This window comes from Apis mellifera, linkage group LG16 (genome assembly GCF_003254395.2).
Source record: "Apis mellifera strain DH4 linkage group LG16, Amel_HAv3.1, whole genome shotgun sequence".
Lineage (NCBI taxonomy): Eukaryota > Metazoa > Arthropoda > Insecta > Hymenoptera > Apidae > Apis > Apis mellifera.
In genome coordinates this window covers 4,506,175-4,528,268 of record NC_037653.1, presented here as the reverse complement: position 1 = coordinate 4,528,268, position 22,094 = coordinate 4,506,175, and the positions used below count along the sequence as shown (strand labels likewise).

At 28.0% G+C, this 22,094-nt stretch overlaps 7 protein-coding genes, 1 long non-coding RNA gene and 1 other non-coding gene across 20 annotated transcripts in view; 3 read left to right on the top strand and 6 right to left on the bottom strand.

The window, feature by feature from the left end:
* Positions 1-129: 129 nt before the first annotated feature.
* LOC100578237 (uncharacterized protein PF11_0213) lies at positions 130-5,742 on the bottom strand. Its single transcript, XM_006561407.3, has 14 exons — positions 5,483-5,742; positions 5,139-5,209; positions 4,920-5,058; positions 4,644-4,821; positions 4,480-4,581; positions 4,118-4,384; positions 1,808-4,042; positions 1,622-1,736; positions 1,317-1,521; positions 1,042-1,228; positions 818-973; positions 606-758; positions 416-508; positions 130-348 (listed from the first exon to the last, which is right to left on the bottom strand). The coding sequence occupies exons 1-14, from the start codon at positions 5,525-5,527 to the stop codon at positions 137-139; spliced, it is 4,158 nt and encodes a 1,385-aa protein (XP_006561470.2). The 5' UTR covers positions 5,528-5,742; the 3' UTR covers positions 130-136.
* A 503-nt stretch (positions 5,743-6,245) lies between these two features.
* LOC724692 (protein AAR2 homolog) lies at positions 6,246-7,900 on the top strand. The gene is made up of 5 exons (XM_001120583.5): positions 6,246-6,549; positions 6,621-6,736; positions 6,832-6,985; positions 7,072-7,344; positions 7,411-7,900. The coding sequence occupies exons 1-5, from the start codon at positions 6,362-6,364 to the stop codon at positions 7,817-7,819; spliced, it is 1,140 nt and encodes a 379-aa protein (XP_001120583.1). The 5' UTR covers positions 6,246-6,361; the 3' UTR covers positions 7,820-7,900.
* A 53-nt stretch (positions 7,901-7,953) lies between these two features.
* On the bottom strand, positions 7,954-9,665 carry Apid1 (apidaecin 1; the record flags this gene model as incomplete). Its single annotated transcript, NM_001011613.1, is given in 8 exon segments — positions 7,954-8,088; positions 8,265-8,348; positions 8,428-8,511; positions 8,591-8,674; positions 8,919-9,002; positions 9,083-9,166; positions 9,401-9,496; positions 9,638-9,665. Coding segments are annotated over 7 exon segments (519 nt in total). The 3' UTR covers positions 7,954-8,079.
* Positions 9,666-10,710: 1,045 nt separating this feature from the next.
* Positions 10,711-10,783, bottom strand: TRNAV-AAC. The gene has a single exon. It is a non-coding gene; the product is annotated as a tRNA-Val (tRNA).
* Positions 10,784-10,936: 153 nt separating this feature from the next.
* LOC551252 (tropomyosin) lies at positions 10,937-12,985 on the bottom strand. Its single transcript, XM_623643.6, has 5 exons — positions 12,704-12,985; positions 12,073-12,396; positions 11,778-11,975; positions 11,325-11,636; positions 10,937-11,219 (listed from the first exon to the last, which is right to left on the bottom strand). Exons 2-5 carry the CDS (start codon positions 12,388-12,390, stop codon positions 10,992-10,994), a joined length of 1,056 nt encoding a protein of 351 aa, XP_623646.2. The 5' UTR covers positions 12,391-12,396; positions 12,704-12,985; the 3' UTR covers positions 10,937-10,991.
* Positions 12,986-13,183: 198 nt separating this feature from the next.
* Positions 13,184-14,581, top strand: LOC413799 (mitochondrial import inner membrane translocase subunit Tim17-A). 2 transcript variants are annotated; one of them, XM_003249450.4, is made up of 2 exons: positions 13,184-13,337; positions 13,912-14,581. In XM_003249450.4, the coding sequence occupies exon 2, from the start codon at positions 13,927-13,929 to the stop codon at positions 14,407-14,409; it is 483 nt and encodes a 160-aa protein (XP_003249498.1). In that variant the 5' UTR covers positions 13,184-13,337; positions 13,912-13,926; the 3' UTR covers positions 14,410-14,581. The 2 variants fall into 2 exon arrangements, with proteins under 2 accessions (XP_003249498.1, XP_003249499.1); XM_003249451.4 differs by lacking the exon at positions 13,184-13,337 and adding an exon at positions 13,365-13,510.
* On the bottom strand, positions 14,494-15,341 carry LOC100578921. The gene is made up of 2 exons (XM_003249455.4): positions 15,037-15,341; positions 14,494-14,966 (listed from the first exon to the last, which is right to left on the bottom strand). The coding sequence occupies exons 1-2, from the start codon at positions 15,175-15,177 to the stop codon at positions 14,784-14,786; spliced, it is 324 nt and encodes a 107-aa protein (XP_003249503.1). The 5' UTR covers positions 15,178-15,341; the 3' UTR covers positions 14,494-14,783.
* A 307-nt stretch (positions 15,342-15,648) lies between these two features.
* Positions 15,649-22,094, top strand: part of LOC102653850 — a 14,772-nt gene continuing 8,326 nt past the window's right edge. For 8 of the 10 annotated variants that reach the window (XR_003306204.1, XR_003306201.1, XR_003306202.1 and 5 more), the window contains exons 1-3: positions 17,100-17,231; positions 17,311-17,489; positions 17,743-17,957. This is a non-coding gene — a long non-coding RNA (uncharacterized LOC102653850). Of the gene's footprint in view, positions 15,868-17,097; positions 17,232-17,310; positions 17,490-17,742; positions 17,958-22,094 lie in introns of those variants that run through there. The other 2 variants (XR_003306205.1, XR_003306206.1) reach the window with 2 other exon arrangements.
* LOC724422 (homeobox protein Hox-B1a) overlaps positions 16,507-22,094 on the bottom strand; it is a 17,407-nt gene continuing 11,819 nt past the window's right edge. The window contains exon 2 of one of the 2 annotated variants that reach the window (XM_006559348.3): positions 16,507-17,440. In XM_006559348.3, coding sequence (XP_006559411.2) covers positions 16,956-17,440 — 485 coding nt within the window. In that variant the 3' untranslated portion in view covers positions 16,507-16,955. The remainder of the gene's footprint in view (positions 17,441-22,094) is intronic. The other variant, XM_001120278.5, reaches the window with a different exon arrangement.

Genomic DNA, 22,094 nt, shown 5'->3' with positions numbered 1-22,094 from the left:
GAAAATTTTTAACGTATTAAAAAATAACAAAAAAAAAAAAAAAACAAAATTTTAATTAATATAAACTATCTTACAATGAATATCACACGATTTCCATTATTCATTAAAAAACTATGCTTTAAATTTTTCTCATTTTCTAAGAATTCACTAATAATTTGTTTTTTTTTAAATAAGACTTCCAAAAATCTATATCACGCATATTAAATAATCCTTTGATCTGTTCTATCGTTCGATCATGCAATGGTACAAATGAATTCCATTTTAATGTATTCCGTGTCACTTCTTCAAATTTGTGTCTCACCAAGCTTAATAATGCCGATATAACTCCTTCTTTTTGTTCATCCGATCCTAATTAAATAAATAATAATTTAATATTATATTTTAATCGTAAGTAAAATAGATAATAAAAACAAACCTTCGCCAGAATTAATTAAATCACACAATTGTTCTACGATTTCACCAACTGAATTATCTTTATCTTCTATTGGAAATACACGCATGAGATTGCCTGTAATTATAAATTTTATAATAAAAATTATAATTTAAATATTGAATTATAATTAATTAAATTAATGAAATTGTTAAATTTGATATAGAATATTTACCTAGTAAACAAAATGCTCGATACGTACTGGGAAATTTATTATTAATTATCATTGACAACAATGCACCCTTGATAATATATTTGTACGTCCATGCAGTTCCTTCTCTTTTTGCAAGGAGTATAATTGCGGTTTCTACTTCACCACAACACTTGTCTACAAATCAAATAGTTATTTAAATAACAATAATTAAAAATATTGTAATTGTTACTCACTTTGAAATGCTGTTAGAAGTTCTTTAAGTAGATCTTGAGATAACGTCATTTGATATTTATAAAATACTGATACCAAGTTTTTTAAGGCATTGAGTTTAGGAAAATCTTTGCCTTGTTGTATCAAGATTAGATGTGCTATACATTTTGGCAATAACTCTAATAACAAATTAGAAAATATCGTATAAAAAATTTAATTCTAAAATTATTTAGAAAGTTATACATACCAGTATGTATATCGTTATTCTGTCGAAATACTTCTGGCCAGCAAGTGAATACCGTGTATAAAATAATTATCGCATTAAGTCCTAAACAATACAAAGCATCGCAACAAAATATTCTTATTTTTTCTCGATCTTTCTTAATTCGCGCTAAAACTGTATACATTCTAGCAAGAGATTCTACAGCATATCTCTAAACATAAAAAATTAATTATATAAAATTAATTAATTATATTCTCTAATTTTATATAATTTTAAAATAATAGAAAAAAAAATTAAACCTCTATTGATTGATTAAGTCTGAAAAGTTTATACTCTATTCCAGCCTGAACGAAAGGAAATGCCATGCATTTTGATTTTTCTAAATCAACTAATAATGCTGATATCCTTTGTTGTGATTTTGTCATTAATGGTGCAGGTGGTGTATGGTTTTTATCTAAATTTATATTACATTCTTGTTCTATACTTAAGAAATCTATAATTCCTCTGAAATCACATTATATATATAAATGTATATATATGTTATATATTGATAATTATTCATGTTAAAAATTAATTGTTAATATGATATAATAATACTACTAACTTTGCTATAATACGATCGCTACAAGTAGATTTCAATTTTTCAATTACGTCCCAATGTATGGAATTATGCCAATCACTATCTATAAGCCTTTGCAATTGTTTCCTCACGAATTTATCTAAAATAAATAAAACATATTTTCGATGATTTTATACTTTTTTAATGATCAGTTGATGAAAATAATTTTACCTGTTATTAAAAAAACATGTACAAGTTTTTTATAATCATTTTTACTCTTTTTATTTTTACATTTATTTTCATCAATATATTCTTTCAAATGTGTAAGCGGACCATGTATTTTCACTTTATGTTCTATACTAAAATCTTCTTCTTTTTCAAGGACATTACTAGATATTTCTTTAGTTTTTAAATTTTCATTTACATAATTTATTTCTAAAATTTCAGTGGAAGACTTATTATTAGAATTTAATAATTCTTTTTCATTTATATTATCCATTTTGTTGATTTCTTTTACACTTAAAGAATTATTTTCATATTTATGTTCATTTATATATTTACTTGATTCAGTCTTTATCTCATTCGATTCAATTGTTTCTTTCAAATTATCGTCAATATTGTTGAATACAGTATCAGATTGATCACAATTATTCATATTTGTTTTGAATGAATTCTTATTATCTATATTATTTAATGAATTTTTAATGTCAGAAATTACTATTGTAGGAGCAAGTATAGAACTATCTTCTGTATTTTGTGTATTTTTAGAATGTATACTTGAAATTATTATTTGAGATTTTTCTATCTTATTGCTATCAATTTCTTGTAATTCATTGTTGTCTTCCTTTATTTTATTTGAATTAGTAATGTTTGGTTTATCTTTTATTAATTGTTTTTTAAACTGTAAAGTATCATTTACTTTTTCATGTTCAATTTTAGGTACGTGTGCAATACGAGATTTCTTTTTGGGTATGTAATCATCTTCTTTAATTATCTCGATATTAGAATCTTTTTTTTGAGATATATTAGAATTTTCATAATTATCCAAATCTCGTTCTGAGGTCAATAATTGACATGGATTCGTGACTTTATTGCGCTTCTTTAAATTTCTTAATTTTTTTAACAATTTTTGACGATTACTGATTTTTTTTATTTCACGAAAATTATTTATTTTTCTTTTCCTCGCTAATTGTGTATCAGAATTATTTGTTTCAATTTGAGCTACAAATTCTTCACATTGCGATGTTTTTGATATATTTGTATGTTCAATTTTTTGGATATTTTTATCGAATTGTGACGAGATATTTGAAGTATTAGTTTTTTCAATTGGTTCAATAAATTTTACTACATGCGATACTGTTTTTACTGAAGATTCATTTCCAATAGAATCTGATGCATTTTCTATGGAAGATTTAGTTTCTGTCAGATTTTTCTGTTCTACTAATTCCGAATATAATATTTCAGTATCCGCTTCAAGTTGTATTAATTTACTAGATTCAATAGAATCCGATAATATTCCTGAATCGGTTTCACCTCCTACCGATTTGCTACATTCAACTGTATTTTGTACAGTTTCAACTTCATTTATATCTATATTATTAGAATTCGATAATGAACTAGAACTTTCTATATGTGATATATTTTCACATTCCGAATTAATATTTGTTTTACTATTGTTAGAATCGTTAAATTCACCAAAGTCTGCTTCAGATTCACTGTTTGATTTTTCTAAATCTTTAGTTCTACTTAACGAATTGTCCGATTTATTAAAAAGTGAAGAATATCGATATTTACATTTTTTAGATTTTTTCCGAACGGGACTTTGTTCAATTTTTTTTTCAATTGATTCAACTTTCCAAGAATTGATAGATATACTTTGCAATCTTTTACGTTTTAATTGAGATAATTTGTATTTTTTCAATGTCTTGTGCATACCAATGTTTTTTCTTTTCTTATTTTCAGAAAAATCAATCATTTTTTTCCATAATTCCATGAAATTAAATTGCATGGAATTATTTATATCATACATGGACAGAGTATTTGGATAATGGTTATGGCAACAATTACTACTCTGATCAGATTTTTTTTTACTCAATTTTCTTTTTACTTTCTTTTCTAATGTATCAATCCTCTTTTGTAATGAGGAAATAATCGCCAAAGAAGATTCTGTTGTTATAATATTTGCACAAGAAGTATTATTATTAGTTGTATTTGAATTTGTTAATGATAACGAATTAATCGATTTCGATTCAATATAATGAGCACTTTGATTCATTAAATTCGACGTCGGAGAAAAAGTATTGCAATAATCTGTGCGATTTAATGAAACTGTATGAGGAGATAATAAATTTGTAGAATTTAAATTTATATGACTATTCTGATTTTGTGAATGCGAAGAAGAAGTATCTGACAATATCGGTAAATTTTCTGTTTTACATTGTTCATTATTTAAAAGTTGTTCATTATCTAAAAGTATATAAATATAAAATTATTATAAATCCATCATTGCATACTAAACAATTATCTAAACTAATATCTTACCTATTTCTATAGGAGATACAGATCTTTTTGGTGGAGATGAGATTTTTTCAATCAATTTTGGGCATGAATTACTCATAATTTTACATATTTTCTCAAGGGGAGGTGGTTCTAATAGAATTTCGCAATTACTACAAAATACAGGATATAAATCACTTTTGACATTATAAAATTCATCGGTTAATACAGATTTTTCAATAACTTCTGGTTTTTGTATTATTGTATCTTTAGTCAATGTTGTATTGATTCCAATATCTTTTAATTTTGTTTCTATAACAAGAAATCAGATTGCATCATTTAAAAAATATTATTAATATTATCATTTATCATATTAATTATTAAATTTTTAATTTTATTTAACTTACTATTTTCACATTCTGTAGATAATTTCTTTTCTATTTTCTTCATTTTCATATCATATGATTTTTTAACAGTTTTTAATTCCTGTTCCAATTCTTTGATTCTTACTACAAAAAAAAACAAACTTTTTTTTTTCTAAAAAAATATTTAAATTTACATTATAATATACCTTGAAGTGAAGATTTTTCTAAGTCATATTGCATTATTTTGTCATTCTGATTTTCTTCTATATCTTTTATTTTACAGATTAATTGTTGTATATATTGTTGATCAGCTGATGTTTTTATATTATGATCATTTAATTGTGTACTTAAAGTTTCAATGTTTTTCTTATATTCTGTATTTTGCTGTAAATTAAACATTAATAATTCTAAATAATAACAATACATTATTCAGAAAAAAAAACATTTTAAAAATATATACATATATATATCTTTCTACTTACAAGTTCTAATTTAATAACTTTTGCTAAACTAGAATTATAGTTACATGTTACTTCTTTTGTTTGTTTATTTAATGTATCTACCTCTTGTTTTAATCTATCACATTCTTTTAATTTATCATTATATCTTTTAATTAATTCACTAAAAATAAATAAATTAATTAAAAAGATAGTTGAAATAAGTATTGCACATGAAAGAAAAATTTAAAATGAATAACTTACTGAGTTCCAGATATTCTTTTTTTTAACAATAAATACGATTGTGTTAATTTGTCTAAATCAGATATGCCTTCCTGCAATAAAATAAATATTTATGATTAAAACCTAAAAGATTTGGGAATAGAATAATAATAAATAAAAAATTTCTTTGAAAAATATTTAATTTATAGTTTAGAATTAATTTATAGTTAAAATATAAATGTTAAACTTTCAATTTATATTAAATTTTTTTTAAATAAAACATAATATTAAATTTATAGATCTATATATAACCTTAAACTAACCTAAATACTTAGTATTATTAAATGTTAATTTAAAGAAAAAACTTTTAAGAATAAAATACTCACTTTGGCAGTTTCATTTACTTTTAAATCTGGAAGATTATTATCCATATTAATTAAAATGACAATCAGTATTGTTTTAGATTTTTTTATATTTTTGAATGCCGATCAAAAACACGTTTATCCGGCACGGTTTTAATGTTTACAGTAACGGTTAGAATCCCTAGATTCACTATAAAACTGATATTACAGATAAAGTATAAAATAGACCTAACTTTAAATGACATTTTTATATCATGTTTTGAAATATTCATATAAAAAAATAAAATGTTTAATATATTTTTTATGATTTCAGAATTTATAATTATCATAGATACTACAACCACAACTACAAAGAGAGAATATTGAACTATGATAATCTCAAATTATTTTTGAAAATTTAAATTTTAATTTAAGTTTTTAAAAGTTAAATTTTGCGTAGAAGTTTAGAATTCATAATTTTTTATTTTATGTGACAATTAGTTTAATCTGCTCACCGTTAGATGACAGCACAATGTTCTTTCTGAAAAATTTTCTGAATAAAGTCATTATTTCTAATTAGACATAATTAATCTCAATTTTTTAACTCAAAATCTAAGCTTTAATTTTAATTTTTAAAAGTTAAAAAATCATGAAAATTATATTTTTCTAATGTTATTTTTATGCGTTAATTAATTCTATTTATTCACCATTAGATGGCTATAATATTTCTATATCAGTGTTTTATACAATTTTCGAAAACTGTTGTAGTTATCAAATGAAAAAAATATTAAATCATTATTTTAGATACATGAATAATAAATAATATATACATAATATACATATAAAATTTATATATGTAAAAAAATAGATTCGGTTTATAGTTTTAATAATCATAAATCGAATTTTATAATTTAATAACCAATCATGGGAAGTGAAGGAGTAGAAATGGATCAAACTTTGGCACAAAGACTTTTTTTTGAAGGTGCTACGTTAGTTACATTAAATGTACCCAGTGGCACAGAATTTGGAATAGATTTAAAATCGTGGAACACAGCAGATAAATTTAAAGGTATTAAAATGATTCCACCAGGCTTTCATTATATCCATTACAGGTAAGTTACAGTTTTTTATTTTTTTTTTTCATAGTATTTATCATATCTTATTCATATATTTATTTTTAAAGTGCTATAGATGAATTTGGAGAAGCAAAACCAAAAGTTGGTTTTTTCCATACATTTAAGAAATCTGAATTTTTAGTTAAACATTGGGATACAACAGAAGAAGATTTGAGTTCAGAAAGTACGATGATAGTACTTAATGTAATGTAATCAACATTAAAAAGTATGAAAAAAATAAGATTTTTTTACTAATAAAATTTTATTTTTTATTTAAAGTTGTAGAACAAGAGACAGTTGAAAGATTGAAGAAGAATATGAAAGATTTAGATAAATTTCTAGGATGTTATCCTTATGATATATGGAAGCAGTGGAAAGATTTAACAAATCACATTACTCCTTCTCTTGTAGAACGTTGCTCACCTATATGTGGGTATGTTAATTTCACAAGTTAATTGTAAATATTAATTGTCAATATTATTATTTTTATTTTTTTTGTTAATAAATTTTGTATTTTAGCTTTGTAAGATCAGCTTTAGAATTAGAATATTGTTCTGATGCTACAAGGCCAAGAGGTGGAGAATCAAAACCAAAAAAAAGAAGGAGTGGAATTACTGTAGAAGAAAAAGAAGATGAACTTCTTCCTGATATGAAACCTAAACCTGGTACAGAACTTCGACTTTCTAAAATACCTAACAAACAATATCCAGATGGAGCATCACCAACTGAAATTACAAAATATTCTTTGGATTCAAGTTATGTATTGGATATTATTCTTAATGATTTAACACTGTAAGCAATTGGTTAAATATTTGATTAGATATTTATATTCTATCATATTTAATAATATTTTTCTAGTCCTATAGAGATAATCGGTGAAATACAATTGACATTTGTCTGCTTTCTTGTTGGACAAAGTCTTGATGCCTTTGAACATTGGAAAAAACTTGTCTCTCTCATTTGTGGTGCTGATTGTGCAATTTCGCAACGTCGCGCTATTTACGTTGAATTTATGAAGGCAATAGAGATTCAATTAATGCATGTACCTGAAGATATACTTTGCGATATTGTAGCTAATAATAATTTTATTTATCATAATTTACGTAAACTATTTGCGAATATTGAAATCAATTCTGAATTAGATGGACGTCTGAAATCTTATACAAGAAGATTTAGCGAACGATTATCAACAAAATTCTTATGGGATTTTTCTAATTTGCAAGAAGAAACTGATGATGATGCACCTGTCGTTGTTTTGTTAGAATAAACTTGTATAATGTAATAATTGTAACTTGTATAAAAATACTGTTTGATATAAAAGTAATATATTTATTCTTGTATATACATATATTGATAATTTTTATATACATATGAATAAGGATTGGTAAATACAAAATTTTATAGATTTTATAATAATAAAATCAAATTTATTTTAAAATTAGCATTACATACAATATTTTATAATGAATCGAATAAAAATATTTTATTAAATATTTGATATTTCACGTGCTTCATATTCTTCATAAATTAGATTCGCTAAAAAATAAAATTAAATATATATAAGATTCATAATTTTTAATAGGAAATCAATATAAAATTTGATAAAAAATATTGTCATGTTGAATTTGCAATGTAATTTATATTTAAATATTTATTTAAATTAAAAATTATGATATTTTTAAATTTGTAACAGTTTATATTTAAATATTTACCGGATGAGGTGGTCTTGGTTGTGGAATATATACTGGTCGATTATTGCCGGGTTCAGCTTCCGGTTCAGCTTCACGGCGAAGACGCTATAAATAAAAATTACAAAATTTAATGTTAAAAATTATGATGTTTTTAAATTTATAATAATTATATTTAAATATTTACCGGATGAGGTGGTCTTGGTTGTGGAATATATACTGGTCGATTATTGCCGGGTTCAGCTTCCGGTTTAGCTTCACGGCGAAGACGCTATAAATAAAAATTACAAAATTTAATTTTAAAAATTATGATATTTTTAAATTTATAATAGTTATATTTAAATATTTACCGGATGAGGTGGTCTTGGTTGTGGAATATATACTGGTCGATTATTGCCGGGTTCAGCTTCCGGTTCAGCTTCACGGCGAAGGCGCTATAAATAAAAATTACAAAATTTAATGTTAAAAATTATGATATTTTTAAATTTGTAATAGTTTATATTTAAATATTTACCGGATGAGGTGGTCTTGGTTGTGGAATATATACTGGCCGATTATTACCGGGTTCAGCTTCCGGTTCAGCTTCACGGCGAAGGCGCTATAAATAAAAATTACAAAATTTAATATTAAAAATTATGATATTTTTAAATTTGTAACAGTTTATATTTAAATATTTACCGGATGAGGTGGTCTTGGTTGTGGAATATATACTGGCCGATTATTACCGGGTTCAGCTTCCGGTTCAGCTTCACGGCGAAGGCGCTATAAATAAAAATTACAAAATTTAATATTAAAAATTATGATATTTTTAAATTTGTAACAGTTTATATTTAAATATTTACCGGATGAGGTGGTCTTGGTTGTGGAATATATACTGGCCGATTATTGCCGGGTTCAGCTTCCGGTTTAGCTTCACGGCGAAGGCGCTATATATAAAAATTAATATGAAATTACAGGATGCTATTATATTATTAATTCTTCAATAAAATTCATAAATATTTAAATATTTATCGCCGTATTTCTTAATTCATATGTTGATTATGTTAGAATAAAAAGAATTTTTTATCTTTTAATTAAATCCATTTAAATTATAAATTATATATTTAATAATTATCAAATTATAAATAATTTTTTTTTCAAACATATGTCTTTGATCTTACCGTAGGTCGAGTAGGCGGATCTAGGTTGGTATTCCCAAATACCGCGACTACAAAGGTAACAACAAGAATTGCTAAGGCAAAATTCTTCATGATTATCTGGATAAAAACAAAAGAGAAGAAAATAAATAATGAAATCGTTTCTTAACAATTAATCAATGCAGAATAAGTGATTTTTATTTAAATCATAGATTGTATATTTTTCAATGTTTGTTTCTTAAGAAAATAATTATTTCTTACCAATAGTTATTCAACCCACACCAATTCTATGGATGAAGAGATACTAATACTGAACATAGCGATTTCCACGGTATTTATACATATTTTTTGATGTGTTAATCTTTATTTACATAGAAGTTCAAGGTTTACCAATATTCATTTGGGAATCACCGTTTATCGTAACATTTATATGATATTTTTTATGTTCTTTTTCTTCCTTATTTATCTTTCTGAGTCAATCATATTAATAAATCATCTTTAAGTATGATACTTTTTGTTGTGAGTTGTATTTCTTTCTATTGTTATAGAAATTAAACTATCCATCAGATTCAAAAACTTTTTATAGTATGTATAATTGGTAAATTAATTTTAGTCAAATTATTAATAAAATTGTATATTAAAAAATTAAAAATTGGCAGATAAATAATTAGATATAAGTGTAAATCTTTTTGTTAAATCAGTACATCGAATCATTAATAATTAATAAAAAAATTATTCATGAAAATAATTTTATAAATTTCTTTGTGAAAATATATATATCAAATCGATTGTGGCATTTTTCGCATATAATATATGTTCCGAGCTGTAAAAGAGTTAAAAATTGACAAATCAAATGACAAGTTATCTTCGTTTTTTGCTCGATTAACAGGTTAATTAACGTTTTGTAACGTTTTTTTAAAAGTTAGTCGAATAGAAACTATTATAATCATTTCATAGATTAAACTACATTTTTTAATTGAAATATATCAAACATGTATGTACTTATTGTTAGTTGTCTATCTTTATGAATATTGACCGTCTGGAAATTACCGCGAATTTGCGATAAACATTTGCAAATATAAGATTTTTCTTATTGAATTCTTACATATATTTAGCTCAACGATTCAATTCATGTAAACAACTTATAATATTAATTTATATATTTCATGTATTATTGTTAAGTATTATACAAAATTAATTAGTAAAAAAATTGACTCTGAAAAAAGATATTCTATAATTAATACTTTTTATTTAATTAAATTTTTTTACCAATTTATTCAATAATTGTCATATCAAATTATTTTATTTCTTTTATTTTTATAGAAAAAAATAAATGTTTCCGCCCAGGATCGAACTGAGGACCTTCCGCGTGTTAGGCGGATGTGATAACCACTACACCACGGAAACCGTTGGTAAGTGACGCTAACTTTATACATATTATAATTAAAACAATTTCATTGTAACAAATAATCATTAAAACGTTAAATATTTAGAACTTCGTTCCTTTTTTAAATAAAGAAAAGGTTAAAGGGAATAAGGACACAAATTATCTTTTATCTATTTTTATTAATTTTATACAAATTGTATTAATTACAAAACAATTTAAAACACATTTTTATTTAGAATCTGTTTGCGCGTTAGCCTCAAGCGCCCGTTTCTCTTCCGACAGTAATGAAACCTTTTCCTCGTATTTTTCTCGTAAGTCTCGGAACAGACAAAGTTGCGTCTCGTATTCCTTCTTTAAATCCGCATTCAATTTCACCGCAGCATCCATTTTGCTGATCATCGTGTTGTATCGTTCTCGTTCCTCCGAAATTCGAGCCTCCATGTCGTCCACTTCTGCCTGTATCATTGCACAAAAATTAAATTAATTTTTTCCAAGAATTTTAAACGTTCATATAATCAAAAAAAAATTATCAATTTAAAAATCATTCCTACGTCTCATTACCTGCAAGTGCTTCACTTCCATGTTGCGAATTTGCAACAGACTTCTAGTAAGAGACTCCACTTCCTTCAGCGAAGCCACTTGACTGTTCAACGCGCTAATCTGTTTCTCTTGGTTAGCCACGGTACGGATACGATCCTCCAATTGCAACGAGGTCTGAATAAGTTTGCCTTTCAACTGGTCTACCATCCGACGAAGCATCACCTCGTTGCCCTCACCCTTCATCAGTATATCGTACGACGATTGCAATTCGGTCAATTTTTTCTCCGTGCTTTCCAACTGTTTTTGATAAGAATCCCGTTCGATGGAAATTTTCTGGAAATTAGAAATTTATTACAATTTAATTTAATATCACATTATATTATTAATTTAATATAATTTAATTAAATTATTATTATTATATAATTAATAATTATATAATAATAATTTAAATTAATATCTTTTTTTTATTCGTACCGAAACTTCGTCTTTCAATTTCAATATCGTAATTTCATTCTCGGTCGTCCCCTGCTCATCCTCTAATTTAATCTGTTCGATCTCTGAGACAAACGATATTTTCTCTTCCATCTTCTGAGCATCGTTATTCTCATTTTGTATTGGAGAGAAAACGAAGCAAGTATCTCCGGCGCCTATGGACGTTTGTTGAACATTTGGCTGGGAAATAAATTGAAAATGAAATTAATATATATTGGAAAATAATAAAATTATTTCAATTATTTTTATTTTATTATTCGATATTTTTTGTCTTTACCGATTGCTCATTTTGCTTCGTGATTGTCACGCTGTCCTTCGTTTCTTTTTCCGCGAGCGAGGTTTCATAGGCTACTTCTGCGTCTTCGACAACGACAGTCTGATTTATCTCTTTAATAGGCATATCTGAGATCCCACTTTCCGCGTTGCACAACATAGAACACTCCGTGTCTTGAATCGGTGTGTCTTGTTCTTTCGTTAACGAGACTGAATTTTCTATCTCAGTTCCGCTTTTCGCATTATCCGTTATGGACGTTGCCGATTCGGATAGGCAGGAGTGTTGATCGGTCACTGATTTGAGCGTCTTGTTGTCTGACATTTTTATCTGCAAGAAACGTCACTTTTATACATATGCACACGTAGCGTGTAAAAAACAGAGGAGAAACGAATTCGTTTCTGATATATTTTCACTGTGTTCATTGTTGTCTGAATTTACTGGCCGAACAATTCTTTTTACGCACAAAATAATATTACAAAATATATACGTATATATTTCATTTTTATGTTAGGTTTGATCGTTTAGGGCGATCGGAATTTTTACGTGTAAATTTTTTTTATTTAAATTTAGTTCTAGTATTTGAATCTTCCGTAGTTATGAGGTACGTTAATAATTATCAATTTTTTTTAATTACCAAAAGAGGTAAGATACAATGGATCGAGTATTTAAATTGATGTTTTCTTTGAATAATGAAAGTTTCTGTCACGTAAAAACGACTGGATATCCAGGACTGTATAACAGAAAGTATGATTTATTTTTGGACATTGTCCGCTTGATTCTATTTTAAACTATCATTTAAACGTGTGCCTAGTCTAGTATGCATAACAAACTATAAGCCGTATTATATTTAAATCGAGTACATAAAACTTGTCACTGATCATTATTCGTTCGAATTGTGTTATCGATTATGCGGTTATTTATGACGAAATATATACGTATTAGAATCCGTTCGTACATAATTTTATTTCGAAATATTATTATATATCACGCAATGTGAATCGGAATTAAAACATCGTTACTACAAATGAACTCAAGTATATATCATGAAAAGTGCAAAAACGAAATGATTTTATGAAATAATCATAAAAAACATTTGAATCATTTTTTGAAAAATTATTAATAGTATTAAGTTGTAAAATATCTCTTTTTATATAATTATAAGAAACTTTTATTTGTATGAAAATTCATTAACGTAGTTACATTCACCACAGTGTCGTGCTCGAGGCATTTTCTTCCTCGGTAGCAGAAATTTTGAAACGAATTTTATGGTAAATACGTAAAGAATTTTTATATTTGTAACGAGAATAAAATTTTTAAAGAACGTATACCAATATTTCGAATTGTTATGCACATGTTATTTTAGTGTGCACGAAAATTAATCACATAACCTCATTTATGCCACACATTATTTTGCTTATATTTCTTTCTGTGCTTTATATAGGTACATATAAATACAATATTTTTACGTAACATATTTATATGAACAAAACAAATATGAATAGAGTGTTAAAGAAACATTACTATCAGAATAAAAATTATAATAAACTACGTGGTTAAAGGTTATTTTTAATAAGCATCTTTATTGCACTTTATATCGAATCAAAAAATTTAATATGCATGTAGATTAAATATTTACAGTCACTTTTTATTAATTATTAAATATTTTTTTTTCTAATTATATTTTCGTAATAATATATATATATAATTTATTATATCATAATATCAATCTTATTATATATATTATTATAATAATATATATAAACAATAAAATAATAATAACTTTATTATTATTATTATTGATTATTTTATGATTTTAAATATTAAGAAATATTTCTTTTATAGAGTATCAATTGAGGAATGGAAGAATACGCAAGAGAACCATGCCCATGGCGTATAATAGATGACTGTGGTGGTGCATTTACCATGGGTGCCATTGGGGGAGCAGTATTTCAAACTATTAAAGGTTTTCGTAATGCACCCAGTGGAATAAACAAAAGAGTTTTAGGAAGTCTTACAGCTATTAAGCAAAAGTCTCCTATTATTGCTGGAAACTTTGCACTATGGGGTGGTATGTTTTCCACTATAGACTGCACATTGGTTCATCTTAGAAAAAAAGAAGATCCATGGAATTCCATTATTAGTGGAGCAGCCACAGGTGGAATATTAGCAGCAAGAAATGGTTTACCAGCCATGGCTGGCAGTGCAATTATTGGAGGAGTATTATTGGCTTTAATAGAAGGTGTAGGAATATTTATTACTCGTCTCTCTGCAGAACAATTCAAGCCACCATCATTTACTGAAGATGCAAATCCTTTAAGACAACAAGGTCATCCATCGTAAAGCGTATAAATATTTAGACATTTTAAATTACACACCACTAATTAAGTACAAATGTTTCATATTCTCTGAAACGATAGTAGTTGAAAGCTATCATTGCCAGTACATCAAATTTGTATAGACAATTCTTCAACTCCTTGATTTAAGAAATAATAATAGTTTGGTTTTTATTTAACTCTGTTTTTGTACTTTTATTTAATTGTTAATAAGGTAAAATGTATTAAGACATAGAAATTTATTAATATGAAGTATATTTATAAAATTAATTAATATATTTTTCAGTTGTAAACAAATTTATCAAACTGACAAAATTATTAATAACAATATGTATAAAATGTATAGTTTTTAATATTTTTAAGTTACAAAAATTATTCGTACTAAATATCATCTTCATCTTCAATTTCTTCTTCAAAATGTTTAAAGGCTGATGCTACAGACAAGTCTAATGATTTGTTTGTAGAATCTTGTTGAATATCATTTTCAGGTTCATACGAGGAGGAATTTTCTGTTGTGCCTTTTAATGATTTGTTCATTAAGCCCAATAAATGAAGTTGTTCCACCTAAATATTTTATATTATATATAAAATAGTTTTTATATTAAAACAAATGAAAAAAAAAAACAATATTTACCTGTAATCTGTGTACTTGATCATCAATTTTTGTTAATATCTTTTGAAGAAGTTCTTTCTCCTGTTTTAATTCTCTTTGAAAAGCCAATAACTCATTGGCACTTATTTTTATACTGTCCTCCAAATCGTCGGTTTCTTCCATTTTTTATTAATTACTCGATCATATTCACTTCTGAAAATTTATTTCAGACCTAACTTGAAGGTTATGGCACAAATGAAATACACGACAGATTAAACATGGAACTTTATATATTCTATGTTTCGAAATATCGATTGCGTAAAAGAATGTTTGTTACGCCCTCTATGATTTAGAGTGATAGATGTAAGAATTATATTTAATTCAATTACAAAATTTAGTAAAATTTTAAAAAGATTTTAAAAATAATTTCCTTGAAATTATTCTTTTATAAATATTTCTATGCTTATTTATATTACATATTGGATTGTATTTATAGATTTTTTAATTATTAACTACTATCGAATAATATTGCAGTGTTACCAATCATTTTTAATATTTGAATATATTTAAAATTCAATATATATATTTATAAAGTTGATCAGCCTAGATTTCAAATATGAAAAAAAGCATGCATTATATATATATAAAAGTTCATTATTTTTGTATTGAGAAATTAAATTTAGGCTTGTGAAATAGTGAATTGAAATAGTGAATACATTATAAAAAAATAACATTATAATTAGTTAAATCATTTTATTTTGGAGTGAATTTTATAAGTTTTCTTTTGTAATGTATTAATATTTTATTCTTTCTACAGAATTCTAAATAACACTACAGTATAATCACAATTTATTATATCCAAGTTCATTTTAGGTACAGAATTTTTAATAATCACAATATAATCTATATAACTACGATTATATTAATTCATTAATTTTTAAATGGTCAAATTAAATTAAATAGAATCAATGCAAATCTTGTATTTATTTTAAAATTCATCATACAGTTCATTATTTTTCCATTTATACATTTCGATAAATTTAGAATTCTTACAATGATTTTTTTTCTTATTATATAATTGTTTATTTTAATGTTATCTTACTGTATAGTGATGTTATAGCATTGACATTCGTACAAGATTTGCATTAGATTTTATGTACATATACATACAGAAAATATTCAAATTGGGAGCACAACTATTGTTATCATGTTATCATTACAAATTATAATTTATTATACAATACAATAATAATACGCTTACGAAGATTTTTATTTTTAAAATTCTAATTTTTTCTTTGAAAATATAAATTTTTATAGCAATTCATATTAGTATAAAAATTAATTAATATTAAAATATTTAATAATAGATAAAATAAGAGTAAGTGAATAAAAAATATTTAATATAATTTTAATTTTGATGATAATATCAAACAATAATTGTCCTCATCAAAAAAAAAAAATTATTTTCTAGATGCTATTAATCATAAGCATCTAAGAAAAATATCTTCGTAATTTTTTTTTTTTTTTTTTTTAATATGACATGATCAATATCATTGGTATTTATAATTATATATAAATATTGTTATACCATTTACACAAACTGAGGTATATGGTAACCTTTCGGGAATTCTGTTCACACTGTCTTTACAATATATAACTCAATCAAAAATAAATAATTCACATAAGTAGTACATACATCGTTCAATTTCTAATCTATGTTCGATTAATTTTGATAATTTTCAAGATCGCCAAAAGACTATTATATATTATTATAATGATTTCGTTCTAGTAAAATTGGAAATATTACTATAATTACTATTGCTGCTGCAGCAAGAAAATTCAAGTCAATATAAATTCAAGTCACGCGATTTAAAATAACATTTTTTTTATTCTTTTAGTTTTCACCAATCATCGTTAAGTCGTAGGCCATATAGACGTTCGTTGCTGCAGCAAGGAACGCGTCAATCTTTCGAGGAAGAAGGTGGTGATTCCCGACTGTTATCGCTTGTAAAACTAGATAAACCGAGTCCACTGGTTTCATGACTCGAAGAACTAGTTGGCGAATTACTTGAACTTCTAGCGCCACTGAGTGAGCTTATAGTCGTACTCTCAGCTGGTATCAAGCCTTCCTTCATTCTCTTCTTCTGTTTCATCCTTCTGTTTTGGAACCAAATTTTCACTTGTGTTTCGTTTAGTTGCAACGCTGACGCGATTTCAATACGTCTCGCTCTAGTCAGGTACTTGTTGAAATGGAATTCTTTTTCGAGTTCTGTAAGTTGCTTGTTTGTAAAGTTGGTTCGGCCGGTATTGTTGAAGCTACCTGCGATACCGGCCATAGGTCCACCGGTAAGGCAGTTCACTGGACCGTTCGCCGTGGTGGCGTACGGAGACGCGTTCCCACCAGTGCTGCCGCCATATTCTCCGACATTTGGATTTGTCTTTGCTGCTGCAACAAATTTAAATTTTTCTTTTTATTTGAAAAACTTTTTTACAAGGTACATTCAAAGTATATTTTTCATATTTAATAAAAATAATTCCTTTTATATTTTATATTTGTAAGAATTTTTCCCTTTTAAACTAGCCATAATACGAGAAAACAATTTGTAATAAAAATTGCTAGCAAAAACAAGTTTTGTCGTAAATATTAATATAAGTTATAAAATTCTAACAATTAGGTAGATGTTTCATCATTAATTTGTATGACTTGTAAGAATTAATGTATCTAACTTAAATTCATCTTAATTACAGATGTCAATGCCCTTCGTACGTGTCAAACGTGTACAAGAAAGAGGTTAAAAGTAATCTATACAGGATGAAACTCAACTTTGGTCCACCAATCGACAGCCGTTTGTTGTCCAACACAGCTGGTCAGTGTTCTAAGGAGTGAACCTGTCCACCCTCTATCGAAGACCGATAGGGTTAAGCCCTAAATCTGGATCAAATTGCATCAGCTGTTGTCAAAAGTAAGTTGTTACGTCATTTTATTTAGCCCATATTTATCAACTGACCACTATGCTCATTTTGAAATCATTCTCTATTTACGTATACGTAAATTGATATTATTACGTATTTTCTTCTACACATTTGTTATCGATTGGATCATAAATTCGAACAAAGTTAAAATTTGATACGAATTTTCTCAAATTGTTTACACGTGTGTTCATTGAATATAAAACGCTTCATAACGAAATCCAACGAAATAAAGTGTAGCGAGGAATGCGTTCCGATAAAAAAAAGGTGGCGTCACTTACGCATTATGGAAATTAGATTGTTATTTAGTCTACCGGTATGTGGAAGTCAATTTACTTAATGGCACAGGGTGGACGAAACTGTCAAGCCACCGCCTTAGAGCCACATCTTCTTTTTCACTCGTGTTTGCCTGTATTGCTTCATTCCTTCCTTTCATCATCTTTTTTTCATATTTTATCCGATATTACAACTATTTAATCTATACTCAAACATAATCTAAATCCAAATTTAATCTAACTAAAGTCAATCAATTTATCACGAGGGAATAGAACGAATAGATCTTATCTCACGTATTTTTTCGTATAATTCCGAAAACATCAGTCACTTAAAAACTGTGCCCGGAACTTGGCCGCCGGCCATTAAGCTCACGCATCTTCAAGTCGAATAATCGAGTTGGACAAGTTCTATTAGTCCACGGGCCGATGTGGTACAATGAAATGTATTTCGTTTTCGCGACTCATTCATCAATTTAGCACTTTAACGGGAGGACAGAGCTACCGTTGATTTTCCGTACGTCAGATCGACCAAAGTCTCTATACACATCAGTGATCATTAATCTCGCATTAAAGTTCCTTTCGAATCTTGGATATTACATTTTCAGAAAACATTCTATCCGTTAATAATAAATCAAATTATGCGTTTTCGACGAAAGTTATTGCTTAACCTAAAACATATTTACACGAGATAAAATTGTTTATCGATTATTTATACTTTTAATATGAAATATCTGTCAAAAAAGAACATGTTAATTTGTATTAGATATTCGAGAATTCTTGTCAATCGTGCGTGCTCAAAGCATAACCTATAAAATATTAGTTCGGGATATCGCGTTGTGTTTTGCTACGGTAGCCATGTTTGATTTCATTTCTCGAAAAGATAAATCCTAGACTCGGATGAAAACACGCTTTAGACGTGAATGAATGAATCACTTTCGATTAAGCATTATCACGATATGGTAGTAATTATGACGTTCTCTCGCAACGGACGTTAATAGCATCGATTAAAATTATTAGCATACTTAACGACACTTAAATTTTATGGCACGATCGTATTGCCTTTTAAGTAAGTAATGTTGACAATAGTTAAACTGAGGTATATATAGGATTAAATTACAAATAAGATTACTTTTATTTATTTTTTTTTTTTTTTACTAATCTTCACAAATGAACAATATCCGCAATCTAATTATAATTTTTTTTTTCTTTTCATTATAATCGTACAAGAACATTAAACGAATTAAATCTCATTTTTAAATATTTTCTTGAATCTTTATGTTTGACTAAAGTATTCAAACGATATTCGATTATATTATAACGATACGAAAATTATTGATTTTCCAAATAATCTGTACATCATTTTTGTTATAATTAATTCGCATTCACAGTAGGTGTCGAGTTTGAATTTTAATCGAAATTTCACGCTTACGAAATACGAAATATTGACGCTTTCGAAAAGAAGTTAATTCGAATCGTGGCTCACAACCGACAGAAGCGGAGCGCGCTTAAAGCTCGAACACGGATGTAATTCCCCCGTAACGCACACGTTCCTGCTCACGCTTAACGTGCATAATATACCTGGTGAAACACATGCGGCCGCGGTTTCGAGGCATGCATGCCAGCCTTCGTTCAAAGGCCCCCCCTCGATTAAATCTCACCTGGCTTAATATTATTATTTTACTCGTGGCACGTCTGTGCACGAGTGAAAACGAGCGAGAGAGGGTGGGGCGAAAATTAGAGCGAGCGAGAAAGATAGAGAGAGGCGGTTGGATAATGCGGGTGGATAAAAGCAAATGGAAAACACCGGCCGAATATTGTTCGCGATCTCTGCGACCGTCTACGGAACCGTAATTCCAGTTATTTAACCCTTTCCTTCGTGTGTAGAAACTGTTCTTGCAATCGAGTTTCCAGTTTCTCTCGAGGAAACGAACGAAACGTACGATTTATACTCTTTAATATCAGACTGGATTATTCGATTCGTATTCATCCAATGTGTCTCTCGTTATCGAGCAGTTTCGATCTTTAACCAATTCGATTAGATTTGAGGTTAAGGCGCGAGTACAGGTTAGGTTCGTTTAACATGAAACAAATTTTATATACGCGTTAATTATCCCTCGATTAATTGGTTTTACATTTTATTCGCGATCATTTTGATTTAATTCAATGAAGGAAAGCGAAGCAAGATCGAGTTGTGTACTGAAACCCATTCTCGATCCGGTTCTTCGAGGAAGCGTTTATTAATCGCATGGTGAAAAATTTTATTGCGCAATGGAAAACTCGTTCTCTCGATCCGTCGTAATAACGTGTCAAACGTCTGGAAATCATCTTGAAACTTCGTATTTCAATAATCAGAATATAATAATAATAATAACTGAATTTGTAAAATTCGATTGTATAAAAAAAAAAAGTATGGAACTTTATCATTTGAAATTTTATCTTGGAGAAAATCGAATTTTGGTAGCAATTTGGAAGGTACATCGATTTCAATCATTCTTCGATCCGGATAAGAGAGAGTGATAATCGGTTGATCAGGCGGGACGATCATCTGGCCTCGAAACGTGCCCCTGTTAGGCGAGCATTACGCAATTCAAATATTATTCAAAGGCTAAAAGCTAGGGGGGAGGGCGCAGATGACGTGGAAGGGGGAGCCGGAGGGGTGAAATGTGTACGCGCGAGCAGCCACAGGGGTATTATGTTACCGGAAAGATGGGCCTGGATAAGGATACTACCAGTTTCCTTCCTCTTCGGATTTTCCTCATCACAATGGATTTCCAATCCATTTTTTCCCAAAATTTTATATGTACAAGATTTTTAAAGACACGTGTATTAATTTCTTACGCATCGATCGTTTCTTCTTCCTCTTCTTCATTTAAATATCTTTTGATGGCATGCGAAATTTTAACGAGCTACCTGAACAGAAGAGTAAAAAAAAAAGTATATCCAGATCAGGATCCAGCTGTATTTGAACTTGTCTGATTTCCACATCCGATTACACGGTAGAACGCCATCTCTCGAGCAAACATTCGTCTCCTCCTCCGTATGTGTATATATAATTGAATCCTCGCAAACACGGAGGTCTCCACTCTGCTTAATAACAATTTTCCTATAACCGAGCTTCGAGGCGAATGGGTAAAAAAAAAGAAAAACGCTTTTAAGTGGCTCTAACGAGAATAAAGCCATTGAGACCGGGCTATTATCAAACAAGCGATACATTCCAGTAGCCATTAACCCATGCATGGTCACCCATCCTCATCTCGTTCCTATGCTATGTAATAACTTGTCTAATTTACTATCCTTTAAATATCCCGCGCTCATACGCGCCGCCTTATTCAGCCTATCCTACGTAATGGCCTCCATAAAACGTCGTCGCCCATTTTTGCACTGTTGCCGAACGGAAAAAAGCGTTATTTCCCAGAGTTATATCGCGTTTTGCCGATAAATATCGGCCTCTTGTCGCGCGAAAGAAACTTTTTCTTTTCCTCCTCCGTAAACGAGGCTCGACTCTCGTTGAACGGCAATAAGAGGTATATCGAGACGTTTAACGAGCGTCGTAAAGTCGTTATTGTTGCTTGAACGGCGTCAATAGCGCGATCATCGTGTTTCACCATTGGGCGCGTGCTTCGGTAACGAAGCTTATGCTCGATACGATGCTACATTCTTGAGTTAAAGGCTGGTTCACAAGGCTCGAGAGATATCGTTTGTGAAACGATACGATCGCAGCGCATCGACCGTATATGTGACGTAGAGTGAAATTTTATTCGAAGGTTAGTTTACATTGTTCGATTGTACGAAGATTATAAAAGAGTTAAGTAAGAGATGAAAATAGAAATGAGAATGAATTTACATTCGGGAGAC

Excerpts from the sequence above, each read along its gene's own strand:
- LOC100578237 (XM_006561407.3), bottom strand. The coding sequence starts at position 5,527 with ATGGATAATAATCTTCCAGATTTAAAAGTAAATGAAACTGCCAAA. Across the intron at positions 4,822-4,919 it reads AAGTTATTAAATTAGAACTT|CAAAATACAGAATATAAGAA; the intron begins GTAAGTAGAAAG and ends TTTAATTTACAG. Across the intron at positions 4,582-4,643 it reads AGAAAAATCTTCACTTCAAG|TAAGAATCAAAGAATTGGAA; the intron begins GTATATTATAAT and ends TTTTTTTTGTAG.
- LOC724692 (XM_001120583.5), top strand. The coding sequence starts at position 6,362 with ATGGGAAGTGAAGGAGTAGAAATGGATCAAACTTTGGCACAAAGACTT. Across the intron at positions 6,550-6,620 it reads TTTCATTATATCCATTACAG|TGCTATAGATGAATTTGGAG; the intron begins GTAAGTTACAGT and ends TTATTTTTAAAG. Across the intron at positions 6,986-7,071 it reads CGTTGCTCACCTATATGTGG|CTTTGTAAGATCAGCTTTAG; the intron begins GTATGTTAATTT and ends TTTGTATTTTAG.
- LOC551252 (XM_623643.6), bottom strand. The coding sequence starts at position 12,390 with ATGTCAGACAACAAGACGCTCAAATCAGTGACCGATCAACACTCCTGC. Across the intron at positions 11,976-12,072 it reads CGAAGCAAAATGAGCAATCG|CCAAATGTTCAACAAACGTC; the intron begins GTAAAGACAAAA and ends TTTATTTCCCAG. Across the intron at positions 11,637-11,777 it reads AATTGAAAGACGAAGTTTCG|AAAATTTCCATCGAACGGGA; the intron begins GTACGAATAAAA and ends TCTAATTTCCAG.
- LOC413799 (XM_003249450.4), top strand. The coding sequence starts at position 13,927 with ATGGAAGAATACGCAAGAGAACCATGCCCATGGCGTATAATAGATGAC.
- LOC100578921 (XM_003249455.4), bottom strand. The coding sequence starts at position 15,177 with ATGGAAGAAACCGACGATTTGGAGGACAGTATAAAAATAAGTGCCAAT. Across the intron at positions 14,967-15,036 it reads ATCAAGTACACAGATTACAG|GTGGAACAACTTCATTTATT; the intron begins GTAAATATTGTT and ends TAAAATATTTAG.